The sequence below is a fragment of the Artemia sp. Qi Xiang Cuo genome, chromosome 16 (assembly GCF_049724085.1).
Source record: "Artemia sp. Qi Xiang Cuo chromosome 16, ASM4972408v1, whole genome shotgun sequence".
Classification (NCBI taxonomy): Eukaryota; Metazoa; Arthropoda; class Branchiopoda; order Anostraca; family Artemiidae; genus Artemia; species Artemia sp. Qi Xiang Cuo.
Genome location: NC_142809.1, coordinates 29,864,281 through 29,884,182, shown reverse-complemented (window position 1 = coordinate 29,884,182; position 19,902 = coordinate 29,864,281). Strand labels below are relative to the sequence as shown.

Sequence of the window (19,902 nt, the reverse complement as noted above, 5' to 3'; positions counted from 1 at the left end):
CTATATGATAAAGTTACTTCATTTTAGATAGCTCACCCCATTTAAACTCTCTATGTCTTTTTAGTTTGTTTTTCATCATCTGACAATTACGTATAACTTGAATCTTTATCAATTCTTTTTATGCTATCAATATATTTTAGTTCACCGATAGATTTTTTTATTGTGCTTAGCCTAATTTTAAATATTTTGCTGGTTTTCGTGTTCATTTTAATGTTGTGACAAACATTTTTTTTTCTTTTAACCATTTGTATGTTTCCTATAGTTTCTTATTTGTATCTTTAGGAGGAACTAAGTAGCATTAAATAGGCATAAGAATCTGTGTTGGAACTGCTGCACGTCCTCAGCGTTTAATATTGGGTGGTTAGGAACAACTATTTTTTTTTTCGCTCTGAAATTTTAACACAATATTGGTTAACTTGAGTTTCGATAATTTGATTGTTATGTTTCGAATAACGGCTAGGTTTTTATCAGTAACATTTAAATTGTTTAAATTTCTATATCAGTTGGAATTATTCCAAGTATTTCCTACCTCAATGTTACTAAGGCTTAAAAATGCTTTTGAAAACTAAAAGAGCGTTCAGACGCATAGGAAAACACTCAAAACCGATCAGTACCATTGTAAAACAGATTGTTTTTTTCCATAGTACCGTCAGTTTTGTGGCTAAGAACTTTTTCTAGTTTCTTTATGGTACTGATCAGTTTTTTTGCGTGTCTCTCAGCAAACACGAGCAAGAGTTTTCGAAAGTGGAAAGCATGTCAATTGTTAAGTACTCAAAAATTTGAAATGTAGTGGTTCTTAGAACCACCAGTTTTGTCCAATGCGACTCATGCTCTGTATAAAGCAAACAAGAGAAAGAAGGATAACTGGCAAGAAACGGTATGTCAAGCATATATTTTCGGTGCTTTCCGGAAAAAATCTAGCACCTATCGTTTGAACACTTTTCTTTTCGGAGGGATCGGTTTTTCTCATCGTTTTTCCTATGCCTTTGAACGTGCCTTAAGGCCAAATCGAGAATTTGGGAAGAGATCTCTAATTGACTAACTTTCAAATTATAGATGTCCTTAGCTATCTAAAATTTAGCCCTAAAATGGAAGAAACAAATGATAAAACATGAAAAGTTGATTTGAAAATAAGGTAGCCCTTAGATTGTCACTTGTTACTATTCACAAGCCACTGTTATCGTGTTGATTTTGCTCATTTTTCTTTTATTTCTACCCCTATTTCATTGACTCTAGTTTTGAAAATCTGACTTGTATTAATTCAACAGGATTTAAGTTATATCCAGGCTTTTTTCCATAATTTAAGTAATAAATTTTCAAACCCCTCTCCTTTTATGTTTTCTGTTGTAGACTTTGGAGCTGAAAAATATAGTTCTGAAGAAATGTTTCTAGACAAAAGAAGCTATACAAATTGCCTACAGTTCCAGAGCATTGTTCCTAGAGCAGCTCATGTCAAAAGGCACAATTATATGAAGCACTGCATATTCTAGAAGACATTCTTATGAAGGAGATCTTTTTATTTGAGGAAATAAAACTGCACCAAAATTATGTGGGTCTTGCAATATCAATGCAATAAACTAGATTCCTCTCAGTTTCTTATAGCCTATATAGGCTAGTTGTCCTTAGTGTAAACTTTTCAGATGTTAATACCAGTTTTACAATGAGCAGTCAGATAAAACTTACTACAGTGCTGGATCAGACATGTCAGATTACAAAGCCACCATGACTTAGTAAACTAAATGCTAAAAAAGACAGTGACAGGTCATCTGGTATTAGCCTATTTCACAGAGCATATGTGGGAAGTTTCTATCATTTTGAAGTCTGTAACCTTGAAGCTACAGGAAATTAAGTGTGCAGTGTCAACCAACAAAACAGACATTTACACTTTTTGTAAGATTAAGCCAAAAAGGACTGGTATTCATCTTGATGATGTCCAGATGCAGTTAACTGGATACAAACTCTACTCTAACCTATCCAAATGAGAGGGAAGGGGCATATCCATGTATATAAGGAATCTACTGAAGATATAACTTAAAACATTGACAATAGCTCTCATTATGAAACATAACAGAACAAGTAGCTGTTGTAATAAAACAATAACTATTGACCTGTCTTGTGCTCTTGAAAATTGGTTGTAGCCTGTATATAAAAGCCTCAGTTCTCCTATCCTTGAGGATTCTCCCTTAAATTACCTTAAATTGCAGCTAGGAGCAATCTAAGGATTTCTCCTTGTAGAGCACTGGAATGATGACTGTGGGTATGTGAGAATCACTGGTGACCAGGTGCTGCTCCATCTTTGATAGGATACCAATTGAACTTACACTCTTTGGAGGACCACTTAGCATCTAGCCTTTGTTTAAAAACATCAAAGGACTCACCAGTAGCTGTTCATTTGAAAATTTGTTCTTATTGTTGACAATGCATGTTGAGAAGGATTAAGTACAAACAACATATTGTAGACTGATAGGAAAGTTTCAGTTGATGACCTCTAGTTCTTGAATTGGCGCTAATAGTCAGGAATAATGCAGGGAGAATATTAGCCCTAAATAACTTAAAGACTAAAATGGCATCCCCTCTATTTCTCCTGTATACAAGTGTAGGGAGATTCAACTTTGATAGTCTTACAGGATAGGAAAGCTCTTGAATGCCAGATATCACTTTAGTGGCATGTCTCTGGACATCTTCAAGAACTTTTATATGTTTTTTAAAATATGGAGAGGCAAGTGACATTCCAACTTCAAGCTTAGGATGCAGAAGTCCCTTATAAAGAAGACTGATGACTTTAGAGGGACAAGTGGAGATGGTACAATTAATCAAACCCAAGGTTGAACTAGCCCCAGCAGCAGATCTCTTAGCATGTGTGCTGAATTTTAATTTGTTGTCAATAGTGACACCTAGATCTTTCTTATTATTAGCAGAGGAGAGTGGGTGGCCTAAGAAAAAATAAGAGCAGCATGGATTCTGTTTGCCAAAGTGAATGATATGGCACTTGGCAACATTGAATTCAAGAAGCCAGGCCTCAGCCCAGTGACCCAGCAGAAGAAGATTATTTTTTAGCAGGGTATGATCTTCACAGGACAAAGCTGATCCAAGAAGCTTCAGGTCATCTGCATAAAGAGTTAAATTACTACTGATTATGGAAGGAGCATCATTGATGAAATTACTGTATAATGTAGGACCCAAGACACTTACCTGAGAAACTTCACTCAGAACATACGTTCAGGAAGAAACAATACGATCTCCAAAGTTATCAAACAACTGAACACGATGTTTTTGCGAATAAAGAAAATCAAGGATCCAAAGCAGGGATTTCTCTTCAAGCTTAACTGCACACAATTGAATTTCAAGTCGATTGTTACACACTTTGTCAAAAGCTTTAGAAGTCAAGCAGAATCATGTCAGCAGGAACCCCAATATCAAGCAACTTGGTGATTTGATCGTATGATTCCAGGAGATTAGTGTTAACAGATCTTCCAGAACAAAAGCCATGTTGTGAACTGTGTAAAACATTATTTGCTTCAAGGTGTTTAACAACTGCATAATTAATTATTCTTTCAAAAACCTTAACAACTGTTGATGTCATGCTGATGGGTTGATAATTTTCAGCAAGGTCCTTTCTGCCTTTTTTAAAAATAGGGATAATATGTGCAGTTTTTCCAATCCTGAGGTAGTCTAGAAAGATTTAATGATAATTTGAACAGCAGGGAAAGAGCCCCCCTCCCTTGCTTTAATTTATTCAATAGCAGTAAATATTGATTCAAGTGGGAATATGAGTGTGGTTGGTAACTTCAACCTCCCATCAGTTCAGTGGACATATGGCTATGGTCATTCTACTAATGACTCAATTAAGCTATTCCTTGAAAGTCTGAAAAACCCTTATCTATACCAGACAGTTAATTTCCTAACCACAGGGATGGCCAAGCACCTTCATTGCTTTAACTTGTGTTAGTTTATGACCATGAGTCTATCCTGAGTATTGCACCTTTTCTAATTTTGGTATAAGTGACCATATTGCCATAAATTAACAGGTTTAAATTGTACCCAGAAAGATTGTTTAAAAAAAACATTTATGCACAGATTACTGTCTAATCTAAAAAGGAACTTGCAGACTATGATTGGTCCTTCATTGATACAATGAATATTGATGATTCATGGTTTGCCATAAAAAGGTTATTGCTTGATGCCATGAATAGACACTCATATACAAGGTGGACATGCATGCCCAATACACTCCTGTTTATGACAGATGAATTAAGAGAGGCTACAAATAAAAAGAAAAAGTTTTGGAGGTTACATTTATTGGATATACAGAATGCAAATTATCATCAGACACAGAGATAAGTGTGCAATCAAGTGAGAAATATCACTAGAAAGGTTTCTAAGCAGTAGGAGGAGGCATTGGCTGAATCAGCTAAATCAAATCCTAAAAAAAATTGTAATTAAGCCTTAGATTCTAGATATTCTATTATCCAACTGGTACACATTGGATATAAAATAGATATACTGCAACCATTAGTAAATTCCATAAATGAATGATTTGCTTCTGTTTTCATTCCTATTGAAAATGCTCCACTCCCAGATCCCTCAAATATGACTTTTTTATTGAAATGACACCAACTACTATCAGTAGGGCAGATCTGGAAGCTTGTCTAAAAACCTGAACCCAAACAAATTGCTTGTTCCAGATGGCATACACCCTAGACTCTTTAAAGAAGTATATACCAAATTGTTTCTTTCTTTCACCCAGCTATTCCAGAATTCTCTTGATCTAAAGTGTTTACCAATGGGTTGAAAGAGAGTATATTTTACCCTATTCACAAAGGTGGTAATATAGATCTTGCAGTCAACTACCAGCCAATTAGTATGACCTCTACCATTGGAAAAATGCTTGAAAGTATGGTTAACTATGCAATTGTTCTACAGTTGATTCAAAATAAGCTGTTGTCCCTGTGCTAGCATTGTATATCCTCTGCTTCATCATTTGAGATGGAGTTTATTGATGCTTTATCACTTAACTGCAAAAGTATTTGATAGGGTGTATCATAAGAGACTACACATTAAGTTAGAAGCTATTGCAGTCAAATCTATTCAATATTTTCATAATTCCAGAGTAATTCCTTCTGTTGAAATTCAAAAAAAGATAGAAATTATAGAAGCAGATTAAGATTCATTTAATTGTTTGGCAAAACTTATGTAGCTGGAGTTCAATTTCCAAAAATGCAAAGTAATCAATTTTGGTAAAATAAAAATACGCAAAATACCAATATTCTCTGAAGTCAACAGACAGAACAAGGTAGCTTATTGTCAGTAGTCTTGCTGAACATGGCCTAGGGGCATTAGTTGTTGAAGATTTAAAATATAAATTACACACTCCAACTGCAGCTGAAAAGTCTATCAGAAATATAATTCAGTTGGATAATTTTCAAGAACGAGAAGACATAATGAAAAAGTGTTTAAGAAACATTCAAAACAATGCTGCATAGAAAACTCTTTTCAAACCAAGTGGTGAATTTATGTAACTTGTTGGGCCATGCTACTGTTTCTTCTCCAAGTGCTAATTAATTTAAATTGTTAGTTTACAAGGAGTGGTACAACAAGTCATGACAAACAGTTAGGGATGCACTTGATAAGTTGGCGCACTATCTTCGCTAACCAGAAAATAGAAGGTCATCATATCACTGGCAAGTGCATTTCAAGGTAAAGTCCTTGAAACCTTATAAAACTGAATTGACCAAAGATGCAGAGCTCAAAGCACATTTCTTTTGCCTCATTAGAGCAGTATATCTATTTCTCAAGGTTTCGCCTTTGTATAGACTATAGATTGCCTGCATAACTGCTCTCTTACTGGTCATCTGGAATAACAAAAAAGTCCCAAAATATTTGAAAAGAGGCATACTGGTGAAATTCTTTAAAAAAAAGTGATGCATTAATCTGTGACAACTGAAGGGGCATCAACTTAACATCTGTGCCTAGTAAAATACTAGCCACAGTTATATTATGATGCCTAAGAACAGCCCTAGAATCACACCTCAGGGAAGAGCAACACAACTTTTGACCTGGTAGATCTTGCTCTTATGTTATTTTTATGCTTAGACTTATGGTTGGACAGTCCAGGGAATTGGACAAGAACACAATACACATGCTCTTCATTTATTTGAAAAGTATTCAGTTCTGTCAATCAAAAGAATTTAGGGAAGATTTTGAATTATTATAGAATACCTGATCAACTAGTCAAAATGATTATTTGCACTCTATAAAAATAATGAATATTATGTGCATACAGAATTTTGGGATACATATTTCTCTAAGATAATGTCTGGTGTCAAACATGGATGTGTCCTATCCCCATTCTTGTTTGTTATTGTTATGGACTGTATTCTAAGGCAGTCTTCAGGCTCTGTAGCAGAGCAAATGCAACAGCAAAGGCCAAAAAAGTCGTCTTTACAGTGAATGTTAGTAGGATAAAGAGCATGGCTACATCTGACTCTCCCCTGACACTGAATTGCAAAGATAAAGCAATTGAACAGGTCAATGACTTTAAGTACCTCTCAGGAATTGGATTGATTATGATGGTGAAATAGCCAACAAAATCACAAGGAGTAATGGACAAACTATATTAGCTTTCAATAAGTTGAAACCAATCCAACACAGTAGAAAATACTCTATGTGCTTGAAGCTCCATATCATGAATAGCAGTGGGATGTCTAACTGGAAAAACGTGTCCTAGCCTTTGAAAACTTGTGCCTTAGAAGAATACTGATTATATCATGGTAGGAAAAGGTCATGAATAGTGAAATTCACAGATGAACCGGTCAACCATTAGTTACTGACCTTCTGAAATGTAGGAGATGGACGTACCTTGGTAACGTCCTTCGTATGCCAGAAGATCGACTCCCATGTACATTTTATGAGTGGTACCCTGAAATGAGGCTCAAACGAAGTCAACCAAGACACAGCTTGCAATGGTAGTATGAATAGGATCTTGATAGAGGGAGATGTCTCTTGAACCAGAGCAGGAAGATGTCCTGGCTTTAGCTCAGCTCTGTAATGTCTGGCAAGGTTTTGTAGATGCCCTATGCACCATTCCTGGCTCTAGAGGATCTAAGGTAACAACTGCTCATTACTGGCCACCAACACTGCAGTCTCTAATAAAGTTGTATAGACAACCCTTATGTTTCAAAGACCCCTTCATCTAAATATTGCACAATTCATTTTACCACATCTATAGGTTTCCTTAAGGAAATGTGTCTGTGTTGAATTATTTTTTTCATATCTTGAAGTTCGTGGAACAACTGAATGGGATCTAAATTATCGTAAAATTTTACTTTTATTGCTTCTTATTTTCATTTTAAAGGTATGGTGATGAAGATACAGAAAAAATGAAAATTTTGGAATGAATTTGCTTATACTTACCACTAATTGTGCCCTCTACTTTATTTTAATAAAATTAAAATTTCAAAGATTATAAAATGATTAGGTAAGTAAGTAATCAGATTAACAACACTTTTTGACTACTAAGGTCCCTATGTTGGCCCTGCAGTGTGTTGCTACAGCAAGGTTTGATCTCTTTGTCTTGTATTACCAAGCTAAGGTCAAACCCACTGTGGTACTTCAGGACATACAAAATGATTGTAACCGTTAGATTATTTATTTGAAATTTTGTGTCCCTAAAATTTCTGTACCCCAGGCAAGTGTCCCCTCTGTCCCACCTAAAACCGCCTCTGCACCATCTGTATTCACCCGTTTTCTTGATGAAAACAAGCCAAAGTTGGCTTTTATGACAAGATTATGTGTTGTTTTCTGCATGCCATACATTCATTTAAAGTACTGAAGCTGAAAAGACTATCTATTTAGCCATCTCTGTCTCCCAAAACTCAGCACCATAATGAAGAATTTACTTTTTTTATTTGAATACTTGTTTTAACATTTTTAGATTATTGGCATCCTTTAAGTTGCTATTTTTATGTAGTATAAACATGGCTGCTTTGCCCCTGGCAAAAAGGCTGCAATTTGTTTTTTCCAGGAACCACTAGCTGAAAAATGAAAACCCAGATAACTTGCCTCTTTTGTTACCCAGATCTCTTTCTCATACTAAAATTTGTGAGCTAGTGCTTAAATATGAAATGTTTATTCTGATCTCCTTCCTATCTATTGTGGGGTTCCCCAGGGAACCCTGATATGTCCCATTTTATTTCTTATAATGATTAATAACCTCATGACTGACCACACAGATCAATGGAAGTATGTAAAAAACCTTTTTGCACTTAAGGTTTGTCAACAAAATATTAAAAGCTCAATTATGACATTACTCAAAGATGTCACACAGGAAGCTTCTTTGTCAAAGATGGAAATTAATGCTAATAAATTTTCAGTTATGACAGTGCATTTTTTTAAATCACCCCCTTCTTTCACAAATCCCATTTCTCCCAAAATCTCTTACATGCATTAAACTACTTGGGGTGACAATTACTACTGACTTGAAGTGGTATGCCCATGCCCAAAATATCCTCAAACAACCCCTTGGTTTCTTTCCTAAAACTTCTGATGAAATTTCTTGCCCCCTAAGGATCTGCTCCAACTTTATTGATCTTTTATCTGGCCAACACTGGAGTATACTTGTCCAGTGTGGCATTTCAGTCTTTCTTCAGAGCATATTTATAAGATTAAAAATGTCCTAAAACAAGCCCTTAGAATCATAAATGGTAAAGGGAATGTTCCATATCATTATCTACTAGGCAATTTTGAACTAACCACGTTGCCTGCAAGAAGGAATCTCATGTGCATCTGTTTTGGTACCAAGACCCTGTCTGTTCCCAGATTTCGTTCCATCAACCCTGATCCCTACCTTCCCATCCAAAACAGACCATCCCATATAAAATCCCAGAAAGTCCCCAAAATGACTCCTGTTGGTGCTAAACATAAAAGATATTGCGAGAGTTTTGTTGAATTGTATGGTAGCCAGAGAAATTAGTCATTAATTCTATTTTTGATTTTGATTTTTAACCAAGTTTTGACTCATTTCATTCATGTTTTTTGTACTGACTGGAACATCAACAATGACAAAGTTTTTTGATTCAATATGTGTATGCTAGTGCTATTTGTGACGTGAAGTTCAAATTTGGCAACCATGTTGTGAAACTTCTTCTTCTATTTAACAGCAGGCGGGCTTTTCAGTAACACTATTTAGCCCTTTTCCTTTTGCTTCACTCTGTGGGCTACAGAGCTACTGGCTTGATTGCCTCATATTTATTAGATATATTCAGATATCTTTCAGCAGATCTTTCAACTCTAGGTGTTCAAATATAAGATGATAGATGTCGATTTCGATACTCTGTGTGCAGGTATAGTTGGCTAGGCTCTTGGCTGATAGTGGGATTTTGTGGTGTTTGAGGTATTTTAACAGTTTAGAAAGCAAGGTATGTTGTGCAGACGTCAGCCTATTACATTCAATTAGGCAATGGTTAATTGTTTCATTATTCATATTACAATGCCTGCAAAGAGGGGACAGGGGAATTGAAACACTTGAACTAGAAAGCTCATATGAGAATGCTAGGAAATTTAGTCCATTTGTGCCAGAACGAATTCTATGATAAATTTTCGAAAGATACTTATTGGGAAAGGGGAAAGGATAGGATTAATCTTATTAAAATTAATATCTGATAGCCTCCATCAGTAAATATCTCTAATTGGGATTGGTCTCCCACTTGGCTGGTCAATATTTATAGCAGTTTTTGCTATTTCATCAACCTTATGACTACCACTTATGCCAGAGTGGCTAGGAATGTACTGAAAGTAAGTTTTTATGCCACTTGAAGCAAGATTATCAATAATACTGAGACAATGATAAGTGTCAATGTCCAACTTATATTGAGGAGCTAAGGCCAGCAACTCAAGGCTTGATAAAGAGTCGGAATAAATGATAATATTATTCGAATTTTCAATCAAAGATTGGTTTTGCTTAAGGTGTTCTAATGCCATGATTATGGCATTTAACTCAGCAGACATTATAGATAAATTATTAAATAATCTCTCGCCCATTGCAATTTTCAGGTGAGGAAGGAAAACACCACTTGCAACCTTCTCATTCATTTTTGACCCATCAACAAATATTTGGAAGTGATTTTTATAGGTAATTGTATTAAGTTCTGCAAATTTTTTCTGAAAAAAAGCAATGGGGGTTAAATCTTTATTCCATTTTGAAAATTCAGTATTTATTATGGGAGATGACCAATTCCATGGAGGGGATTGGGGGAAAGTAGGTGCAATAGACTTTGCTGGTACAGGGAACTTCTTTTGAATATTGGCATACTCATCTGCAATACCTCTATACATGGCTGGATTTCTTAACCAATTATGTAATGTGTGTGAGCTATTTGATTCAATTTTTGTAAGATGTTTTATCAAGAGAAAGCCACGTCTCTCCCTTATTGTTGTTAATCCACTCTCCATAAGCAGAAACTTGGTGCTTGTGGGTTTCCTAAGACCAAATATGAGACGTATTATATCATTTTGTGTTGTTTCAATTTTTTGCATCTGGGTCTTTGCACATGCACCATAGACAATGAGCCCATAGTCAATATGGGGTCTTATATGTGATTTATAAAACTGGAGTAAGGTTTTCTCCTTACAACCCCAGGGTGTGGAAAGAAGTCTTTTTAGTATATTTGCTTTTCTATAACATTTTTTTATTGTGTTTGAAATGTGGAGGTGGAAATTAAGTTTTTGGTCAAGCATGAGACCTAGGTAATTAATATTATTATCCTCTGGAATAGTTGTTTTATTTAGAGTTAGTTTTGCATTAACATGGTTTCGCTTCCTGTGAAATTGGATTATTTTTGACTTGGTGGGTGCAATGGGTAAATCTGAATGTTGAGAGAATTTTTCAAACTGGAAAAGTGACTTTTGCAGATTTGACTGTGCTATCTGAAAGGTGTTGCCAGATGACCATAGCACCAGATCATCAGCATATTGTAGATTCGTATGGGGTAGGTTCATGTCCCAGAGATATAGGGCAAATAGGAGGCAACTGAGGACTGCTCCCTGAGGTAGGCCTTTGGATATTGTCTTTTGGGGTGAAGAGGCTGAACCAACACAAACAATGAAACTTCGCACTTCTATGAAGGATTTAATAAAGGATACTTGCTTAGGAGGTACTCCAAGGTTTGCAAGTTTATTTAAAAGGATTTGGTGGTTCACATTGTCATATGCTCCTTCAAAATCAAGGAAAGCTGCCACTAGGATATTATTTTTTGAGAAAGATTCATTTATTGCATTTGTTAGCAAAATGAAAGCATCTGTTGAGGAGTGGTATTTCCTGAATCCAGTTTGAGTGTGTGGGATCATGTTATTTTTCTCAACAAACCAGAGGAGTCTGTGATAAATCATTTTCTCCATTATTTTCCCCATCACAGGTGTAATCATTATGGGCCTATAAGACTCAGGGTTATCTTTTGGTTTATTTTTCTTTAGGATTGGTAGGAGGGACGAACATTTCCATATATTGGGGAACCTAGAGGATGCCCAAGCGTGATTATAACAATTTAGCAGTTCTTGTTTGTATGAAGGTGTGAGATTCTTTATCCATGTAGGGTGTATATTGTCATAGCTGACAAATTTTTAAATTAAATAATAACAAATAACAAATTACAAATTAAATAACAAATTTTTAAATTAAATTCTATTCTATTTCTTCATCATAACTTTTTAGCTTACTAAAAACCATAATGTCTGTTTTATGGTATACATAATCAAATTAAAGGTAATCCTAAATATAAAGCAGAGGTAACAACCCCCTCAGCCTCCTACTATTTACACTAAAGCTTAGCTTTTGTTTAACAATGCTTTGTGAATAAGAATTAGTTTAAGATTTGCCCTGTGTATAAGGCTACAGTTACTCCCATCATCCTCTCTACACTGAAGTTAATCTTTTTTTGTAATTCTTGAATTCTAAAAATGCAGTGTCTCCTGTTAAAAACTAAACTACTGTTTCTGCAGTACGGGAGGACCCAGTCCATTAGATTAAGCTCTCTCCCAATATAGTGTAACCACTGGTTTGATGCAGCAATCCCTGAAAAAAGAAAGCACCATTATTATTCATTAACCAATCAAGCCAAATTTCTTCTTACCATCCATCCTTTTTGGAAAAAAAGAAAGAAATTACTTTCATAGATCAAAACTAGAGGCCTCCACTGTACCTCAGACACATTGGATTTCATAGTATACATTTTGTCAAGATTCCTCATTTTTCAGGGTGTTTTCCCCCTTTCCCAAAATTAGACAATTATTATGATGCTAGTAACTATTGATGGGCCAATTTAAAATGAATCTTCTTCTATTGGGGGCTGTGGGCTTCAAGTCATTACTATTTAGCCCTGTTCTTGCTTTTCTATCTTGATAAGGAAGATTGTTATAAAACTGCTTGTTGCAGTTTCTGTATCTTGTTTGATCTCTTGTGATTCTAAGTACTGAAATACCAAATTGCCAATTTCGAGTTGAGCCTGGTTGTTGACCAGGCTTTTTATAGAAGGTAATGGATTGTAAAATCTGAGGTGATTTAATAACTTATTATGAAGAAGCCATTGTTGTCATGTTAGCACATTACTTTCAGACAGGCAATATTCTTTTTGAATATACTGACAACTGTGTTGCGGGGTCAATGATGTAAGACCAGTTGAATTTGAGATTTAGAACAAGAAGGATTGGAAATGTTGGTCAGTAGTAACTGGCCGGATTTGGTTACAGATTTTGAGGTACATTTTGGAGCCAAAGGGGGAAAGTTGGTTTGTTTTTTGTTGTTTGGGCATCCAGCAGGGAATATGTCTCTGAGTTGAACATAAAGGCAAAAATGTTTCTATCTTTCAATAGCTGAGATTCAGCTTTATCTATCTATCAAATTATATTTTGAAATATGCTTTGTATGTATTTTTTGGTTTGAAAAATAAATTGACAACTGTTGAAAAAAAGGATTTCTCCTATTTTTTTTTAAACAAATTTACTTCATTCTCTATGAAAATGTTTATGTAATATCATAATTAAGGGTTGGCGAATGGATGGATCTGAAACTATGTAATCGAAATATGAATGAAACTATAGAATTTATGCCTGTCACAAAATTGTATGTTTTATAGGGAACATAATTGAAAGTGCATGTATAATTTGGATGCATGCTTGTTCATGTTTTCTCCATCAATATTTTCCAGTGATTCACATGCTTTGACCTGTCCAGTGTGCCTTCCTTTAAGTTTAAGCCTCGTGGAGAAAAATTTCTGTTAAATTAATAGTACAGTCAACTCTTGCTAAGTCGAATTTCAGGGGACCACGATTTTTCTTTGAGTTACGTATAGCTTGATTTATCCATAGTTTGAGTTATAGAGGTCATTGTACATACATTTTGAGCCAAATGAAAATGCGAGTCACTTAGGTAAAAAATTGCTAAATGTACTCCCTACACCTACTACAAGGTTAAGAATAACTTATTAGTGTATTATAGACTTGACATATCAAGACTTTAATTTGAAATGTCAAGACTTGATTTTCAAATGTCAATAATAAATTTAGTTTCCAAGAAAATATACACCTGAATATTAACCAAATCTCATACAAAAATATGTTAAACAAAATTAATACATATCAAAGTTAAAATACACACGTACCACCTGCATACAGGGTTTTGACTAACAGAGGTCAATTGAAAAAACTTCTGAGATACAGAGATTAACATTGACTTGTGGATGTAAAGTGTAAATTAAATGACAACTTATCTATTGAATTTCGAGTTATAGAGGTAATTTTCAGGTCACATTGTCATACAGAAGTAAAATATAGCTGCAAAATTATTTCGAGTTATGCATGGTTTTTCTTTGACTTAGACAGGTTTTTCCAAGAGGATTGAAAATGATTCAAAATATCGAGGATTTCGAGTTATTGAGAGTCGACTTATATTAAGATTTACAGAAACTCCATCATGCTGTTTCTACCAATGTGTTAATTTATGCTCTATTTTTTCAGCTTATTCTCATGCATCGACCTGCAGTGTGTGCTTTTCTTCAACAGTCAGCCATAAGGAGAACATTTTCTACTGCACTAACTGTATTAAGATCTACAGAAGCTCCTGCTGTGAATGAAAATGACATTCTACCAACAAAAAAGCTGTCACCAAAAGAAAAAGTCAAGCTCATATTTCATGAAGTGAATCCAAATGAAATATCATCCAAAGAGATTATTAATGTTTTCAACCAGCTTAAATCGTTAGTTACTTTGCATGGTAAAGGTGTTCTAAAGCCTGAGAAAGTTGAATTACAACAATTGGTTGTCTTGTTTTTAAATGACATTGAAGCTTTATCTGTATCAAATATATCTAATGCAGTGTTGTTCTTATCATCTGTTGGATATGAATTTGACAAGCAATCAAGAAGTACTATTGTCAGTGGGCTGTTAAAAGCAATTAAGCGAAGTCCTGTTGGTCAAATTATACAGGTATTTACTTTTTCTTTATCATTATTTTTTATTAGGTTTAACTCCTTTAAGATATTGAGTATATTCATTGCTCTAGATACAGCATAATAGTATAGCTTGTATATTGACAGTGTTCTGGTAAGAGTCTTCTGCAATTCAGCCTGGTCAGTATTGTGAAGTTCAGATGTTAAAGTGGTGGATAAGAGGTTTTGCAGCATTACAAACAGGAATGTTGACTTGTTTGACCCATCTCTATTCTGAAACTGTAGAAGCTACTCAGATTGGTAATGCCCATTATCTCAAAGTAAATTTAATGATTGTTGATCTCTTATTTTGGCTTATAAACTGGGTTTGATCCTTGAATTGGATCTAATATCAAGGAATAGTCAATGAACAGAGAAAAGTTTCAAAAAAATGTTATTGCAAATTAACTTGCCCTTCATCGATCTAAAATGCAGACACTTTATTCCGAGAAGGTCAGGAATTCACCTGATCTACTTTGGAAACTATTACCTCATACTATCTCCTCCAATTTGCCAGACCCGAATGACATTCCTTTGTCCAAGTGGATATCCCATTTTTCAAATGAATTTTCTGAGTCTGATCTTGTTTTAGAGTCACAATTTTGTGAGGAGCTCTGCAACTTCATTGATGAATCTCCTGACCTTGATTTTGTTGTTACTTGTGACGCTGTCATACAAGCCACATCCCAACCTAAAAAGAAAGTGTCTTGTGGGATAGATAAAGTGAGCACTCTATACATCATTAATGAAAGTTATCTATAGGTGCGTCACCTCAGCCTTCTCATGCAAATGATATTTGTTACCGGTATTGTTCCATCCTCGTTTTGCATTGGTGATCTGGCTCCGATTCCCAAAAAAGGGAAATCTGAGCTGCAATGTTCCTTTTTCCATCCCATCACCGTCTCTACTACGACATGCAAATTTTTCGAGCTTCTTTTTCTTGATGAGTTAAGACAGAAATGTTATGTTCCCCCATATCAGTTCGGTTTTCAGGCTAATATTGGTTGTTCCCATGCTCTTACAGCGGTTTTTACTGTCCTGGCTGACGCTGAATCATCGGGAAAAAGTCTGATCCTCGCCGGACATGACGTTAAACGTGCATTCGATTTCTTAATTCATTCGTCCATGCTTCTTCATATGGCAAGGTGAGGCGTAAACCCATCAGTTGTCCGTGTTCTCAGGGATTTATATAGGAATCTAAGAGTGCGTTAAAAACTTCCATCCCGTTTTCGTCTCCAGTCGGCTCTTCATCAATCCCTATATAATTGCATTAATTCTCGTGTGAGGCCAAACTCTTCGAATCCCTCGAATATGCTTGTGAATCCTCAGTACCCCATCCTCGTTAAGAAAGGGACTAGACAGGGAGCTGTCACTTCCCCAGCCCTCTTCAATAATAGTGTCCTGGAAGCTCAGGCAAAGTGTCTTCCTTCATGCATTCTTGGGAGAATCGATATGTCTCTTATTTGTTATGCTGTTGAAATCCTGAATCTCAACCGTACGATCCAGCACATTGAGCAGAATTTCAAAATCCTCAAAGATGAATATTCAAAAATCGGTCTGTCTTTTAATCCTGAGAAATCCGAAGTAATCCTTTTCAATTGGCGAAATCCCTCTACTTCTCTTCTAAATATGAACGGTTCTCTTGGTAAACCCTCAGACCATATTACATACCTGGGCCTTCCAATTGGCCCATCTATCGGCCAAACACGTAGTTTGCTGATTTCTCACGTTGAGCATAAAATTAGCATTTCTTACGCTGTAATCGTAAAAAGCAAACTACGTTTCAACCTTTACATTCTAGCATCCATTCACAATGCCACAGCCCTTCCACATCTGCTTTACATTGCTCCTTTCTGGAGATTCTTTACAGTTACAGATAAAAAACACCTACAATCAATCTTCATCAGATTTGCTAAATATCTTTTACATTTACCCCCTTGGACAAGAAACCGTAAAATAATTCATTTGTATAAGCTAACTGACCCTAATATTAGCATTAATAAATCTCTATCCCGTTTTCAAAGTAAGTTTAATCATCCATGGTCACCAATTTGTTCATAATAGTTTTTTGTATTAATGTAATGCATGTAATGATTTTTTTTTCTCTCTCTATTTTTTTTTGTTTGTCATTTTAGGGGTTATTCCATATTTGTAACTTTTTTTTTTGACGGGTATTAAATGATTAAGTGTTGGTATTGACAAATCTCTCTCTCGTTTTAAAGGAAATTTTTATCATCCTTTTGTTAGCATCATTGTTCGTATTAGTGTAATGGTTTTTTTTTTTTGTCATGTATTTGGATTTTCAGTGTGTGTTTGTGTCCTTCTTTTTTTTTTCTTTTTGTTTTCTTTAGTGATTACTCCGTCTATTGTACCTTTTTTTGACGGGCAATAAATGAATAATAATAATAATAATATTTGTTTACAAATTTAAAAGCACACTCCTATAAAATACACAAATGATGAGAAGGTCTCTGATCAAAGACAAGAATGGAGTGATTTTATCAGATCCAGATAAAATTGGCAAAAGTTGGGCTGCCCACTTCAAGGAACTACTAAATAGACCCAGACCCAGTGACTGAGAAAATGTACCTGACATCCCCTTTTTACAGCATACAGACCCACCAAGCTCTGCTGTGGTCGTGTTTGCAGCAAAAAGCTAAAAAATGGATGAGCTTCTGGCATAGATGGAATCTCAGCAGAAATGCTGAATTATTCAATAAGAACATACCTCTCAGTGTGGCTTGCCTTTTCCACCAATATATGGATTATAAGGAGGGTTCCCTGTGATTGGACCAAACGGATATTGGTGAAAATCTTCAAAAAGGGAGACACTATGTTGTGTGGTAATTGGAGAGGTATCAACTTCTGCAAGCACCTTGTAAATTATTGACTTATATATTGACTATTATATTGGGCTGGATTCAAGATGCACTAGATAAATATCTGCAAGAAAAGCATGGTTTTAGAGCCAGCAGATTGTGCTCTGAGTTGATTTTTGCACTGAGAACGCTTGTTGAGGAATAAAAAATAGAACCACTTGCTATATTACCTTAAATTGCAGCTTGGAGCGAAATTAAGCATTTTCATCCTTGTAATGCTCTGTTATGACTTTCATGGGTTGTTTGGTAAATTTTGGTTGAGGACTCAGCAGCTCCCCAGTTGTACAGGAACTCTTGCTGTAGCCATTCTTTGTCTAGATTTTTCTTGAAAGCACCTGTTGAATCAGTAGCTACCGTATTTTCAGAGAGTAGATTCCACAATTTTGTTACTTGTTGGCTGAAAAAATGGCTTCTTTCTCAAACTAAGGAGCATTGCTTGAAGATCTTTTTGAAATTACCTCTAGTCACAAAATGTTCTGGGGGGGGGGGGGTAAGGAGACGAGGGAGAACATTTTTGGAAATAATTTTGTGGGCCATGATCATGTCACCACGTTTCCTCCTTTATGCAAGAGTAGGGAGCTTCAAGTGACGTAAACGCTCTGTGTATGGCATTTGTTTGAGGCCTTTGACCATTTTGGTTGCTCTTCGTTGAACTCTTTCTAGAATTTCTTTGTCCTTCTTGAAATAGGGTGATGTCAGGGACATTCCAGACTCTAGGCGCGGGCGAACTAGTGCCTTGTAGAGCTTCATAAACACACTTCGGCATCTGCTAGAGATAGTTCTTTTGATCATTCCGAGAGATTGGAGGGTAACGAAGATACAGATTTTGCATGGGTGCTGAACTTCAGTTGATGATCAACAATGACTTTAAGATCTCTTTCTTCAGAGACTGCAAAAAGAGGGTTACTTCGGAGATGGTATTGCTGATGTGTGTTATGGTTGCCAAAGCCGATTACATGGCATTTGTCAATATTGAATGAGAGTCCCAAGAATATTAAGGTTCTTTTGAATAGATATCCAGTCAGAGGTTGTGGCTGCTTTACCAACAAGTTTTGAATCATCAGCATAAAGAGTGAGGAGGTTAGATAGGAGATTGGGTATATCATTTATATATAAGTTGAAGAAACTTGGCCAAGAATGGTCCCCTGGGGAATGCTGTTTAAAACGGGTGTAAACAAGGAGAAATGAGAGACACCTTGAGAGTTGTGAACTCTTACAACTTGTGTTCTTTCTGAAAGGAAACTGTGTATCCACTGGACAACAACATCATCAACAGCATATCTACTATATCAACAGAATATCAATAGTATATCTACTATTCATTGACTTCGAAAAGGCATTTGACTTGGTTGACTGAGAATATTTGTGGAAAGTCTTCATGTATTTTGGGGTGCTAGAAAAACTAGTGAGCATGATTATTTCCCTATACAAAGAGACTGAGTGTCAATGAGTGGTCTGTTAAAACCGTGAATGGCACAACCAGATTTTTCAAGATCCTGTCTGGTGTGTGTCAGGGATGTGTACTTTCCCCATTCCTTTTTGTAGTTATAATGGACTACATATTAAGACAAAACTCTGGATATGTCGTGAAAGTAATTAGTAAGCAAAGATTCTAAACAGACGTTACAAAATATTATAGTTTATTCTGTCTCTTTGTCAAGCCTGGAGTTGCTGTCTTCAGCTCTTCAGTATCAGTTCCCTAATTCAAGTGGTTCAGTTCCCTCTTCCCCTCTTTGTAAGTATTGCAATATTAATAATAAAACAATAGACCATTGCCTATTTGAATATAATATGCTGATGTCTGCACAGTATACCCTGCATTGTAAACTGTTAAAGTGCTTCAAACACTGCAAAATCTCACTATCAGCCAAGAGTCTTGCTGACTATACCTGCACACAGAGCACAGAAGTCGATATCTATCTTCTTATATTTCAACTCCTTGAGTCAAAAGATTTACTGAAAGAACTCTGAGTATATCCAATTAATAAGAGGCAACCAAGCCAGTAGCTCTGTTCAGCACCCAGAGTGAAGCAAAAGGGAAAGGGCTGAATAGTGTCGACTGAAAAGCCCACGCCTGCTGAAATAGAAGAAGAAGGTTAACTTTTGACCGGTATATGAGGATGGCTGAGACCTCGTTACTACCTGAATGGGAAGATGTCACCGCTGCAGCATTGCTTCGGGACGAGTGGAGGGGCTTCGCCGACACCCTGTGTGCCACTGATGGCTCTGGAGGAACTAAGGTCTATGGTAAAGGAAGGTCTTAAATAATGTTTACTTGCATGATGAGAAAATCAGTATAGTCATTCTCGACCTTTGCCAAGTTTTGTGATAAGCTACAAAGTTTAATCAGGAGAAATAAATATCTCTACTATTCATGACTACTTGGCAGTGACCTAATTTGAAACGTTTGTATTTATGAATGTTGCAAAAAACATATAAATTTCCCCTTTCTTCATTCGTGTGATGTTGACATAGATGGCAAGGAGAGAGACTATGACCATATCACTCTTGTTTTGCCTATCTGTTAACTAAATAATCAGTTTCGG

The 19,902-nt window shown here is 35.8% G+C and overlaps 1 protein-coding gene across 1 annotated transcript in view; it reads left to right on the top strand.

Annotated features, from left to right (window-relative positions):
- The first annotated feature begins 1,083 nt into the window (after positions 1-1,083).
- LOC148942767 (FAST kinase domain-containing protein 4) overlaps positions 1,084-19,902 on the top strand; it is a 134,642-nt gene continuing 115,823 nt past the window's right edge. The window contains exons 1-2 of the mRNA XM_089102049.1: positions 1,084-1,135; positions 14,008-14,475. Of these exons, the coding sequence (XP_088958175.1) occupies positions 14,017-14,475 (459 nt within the window). The 5' untranslated portion in view covers positions 1,084-1,135; positions 14,008-14,016. The remainder of the gene's footprint in view (positions 1,136-14,007; positions 14,476-19,902) is intronic.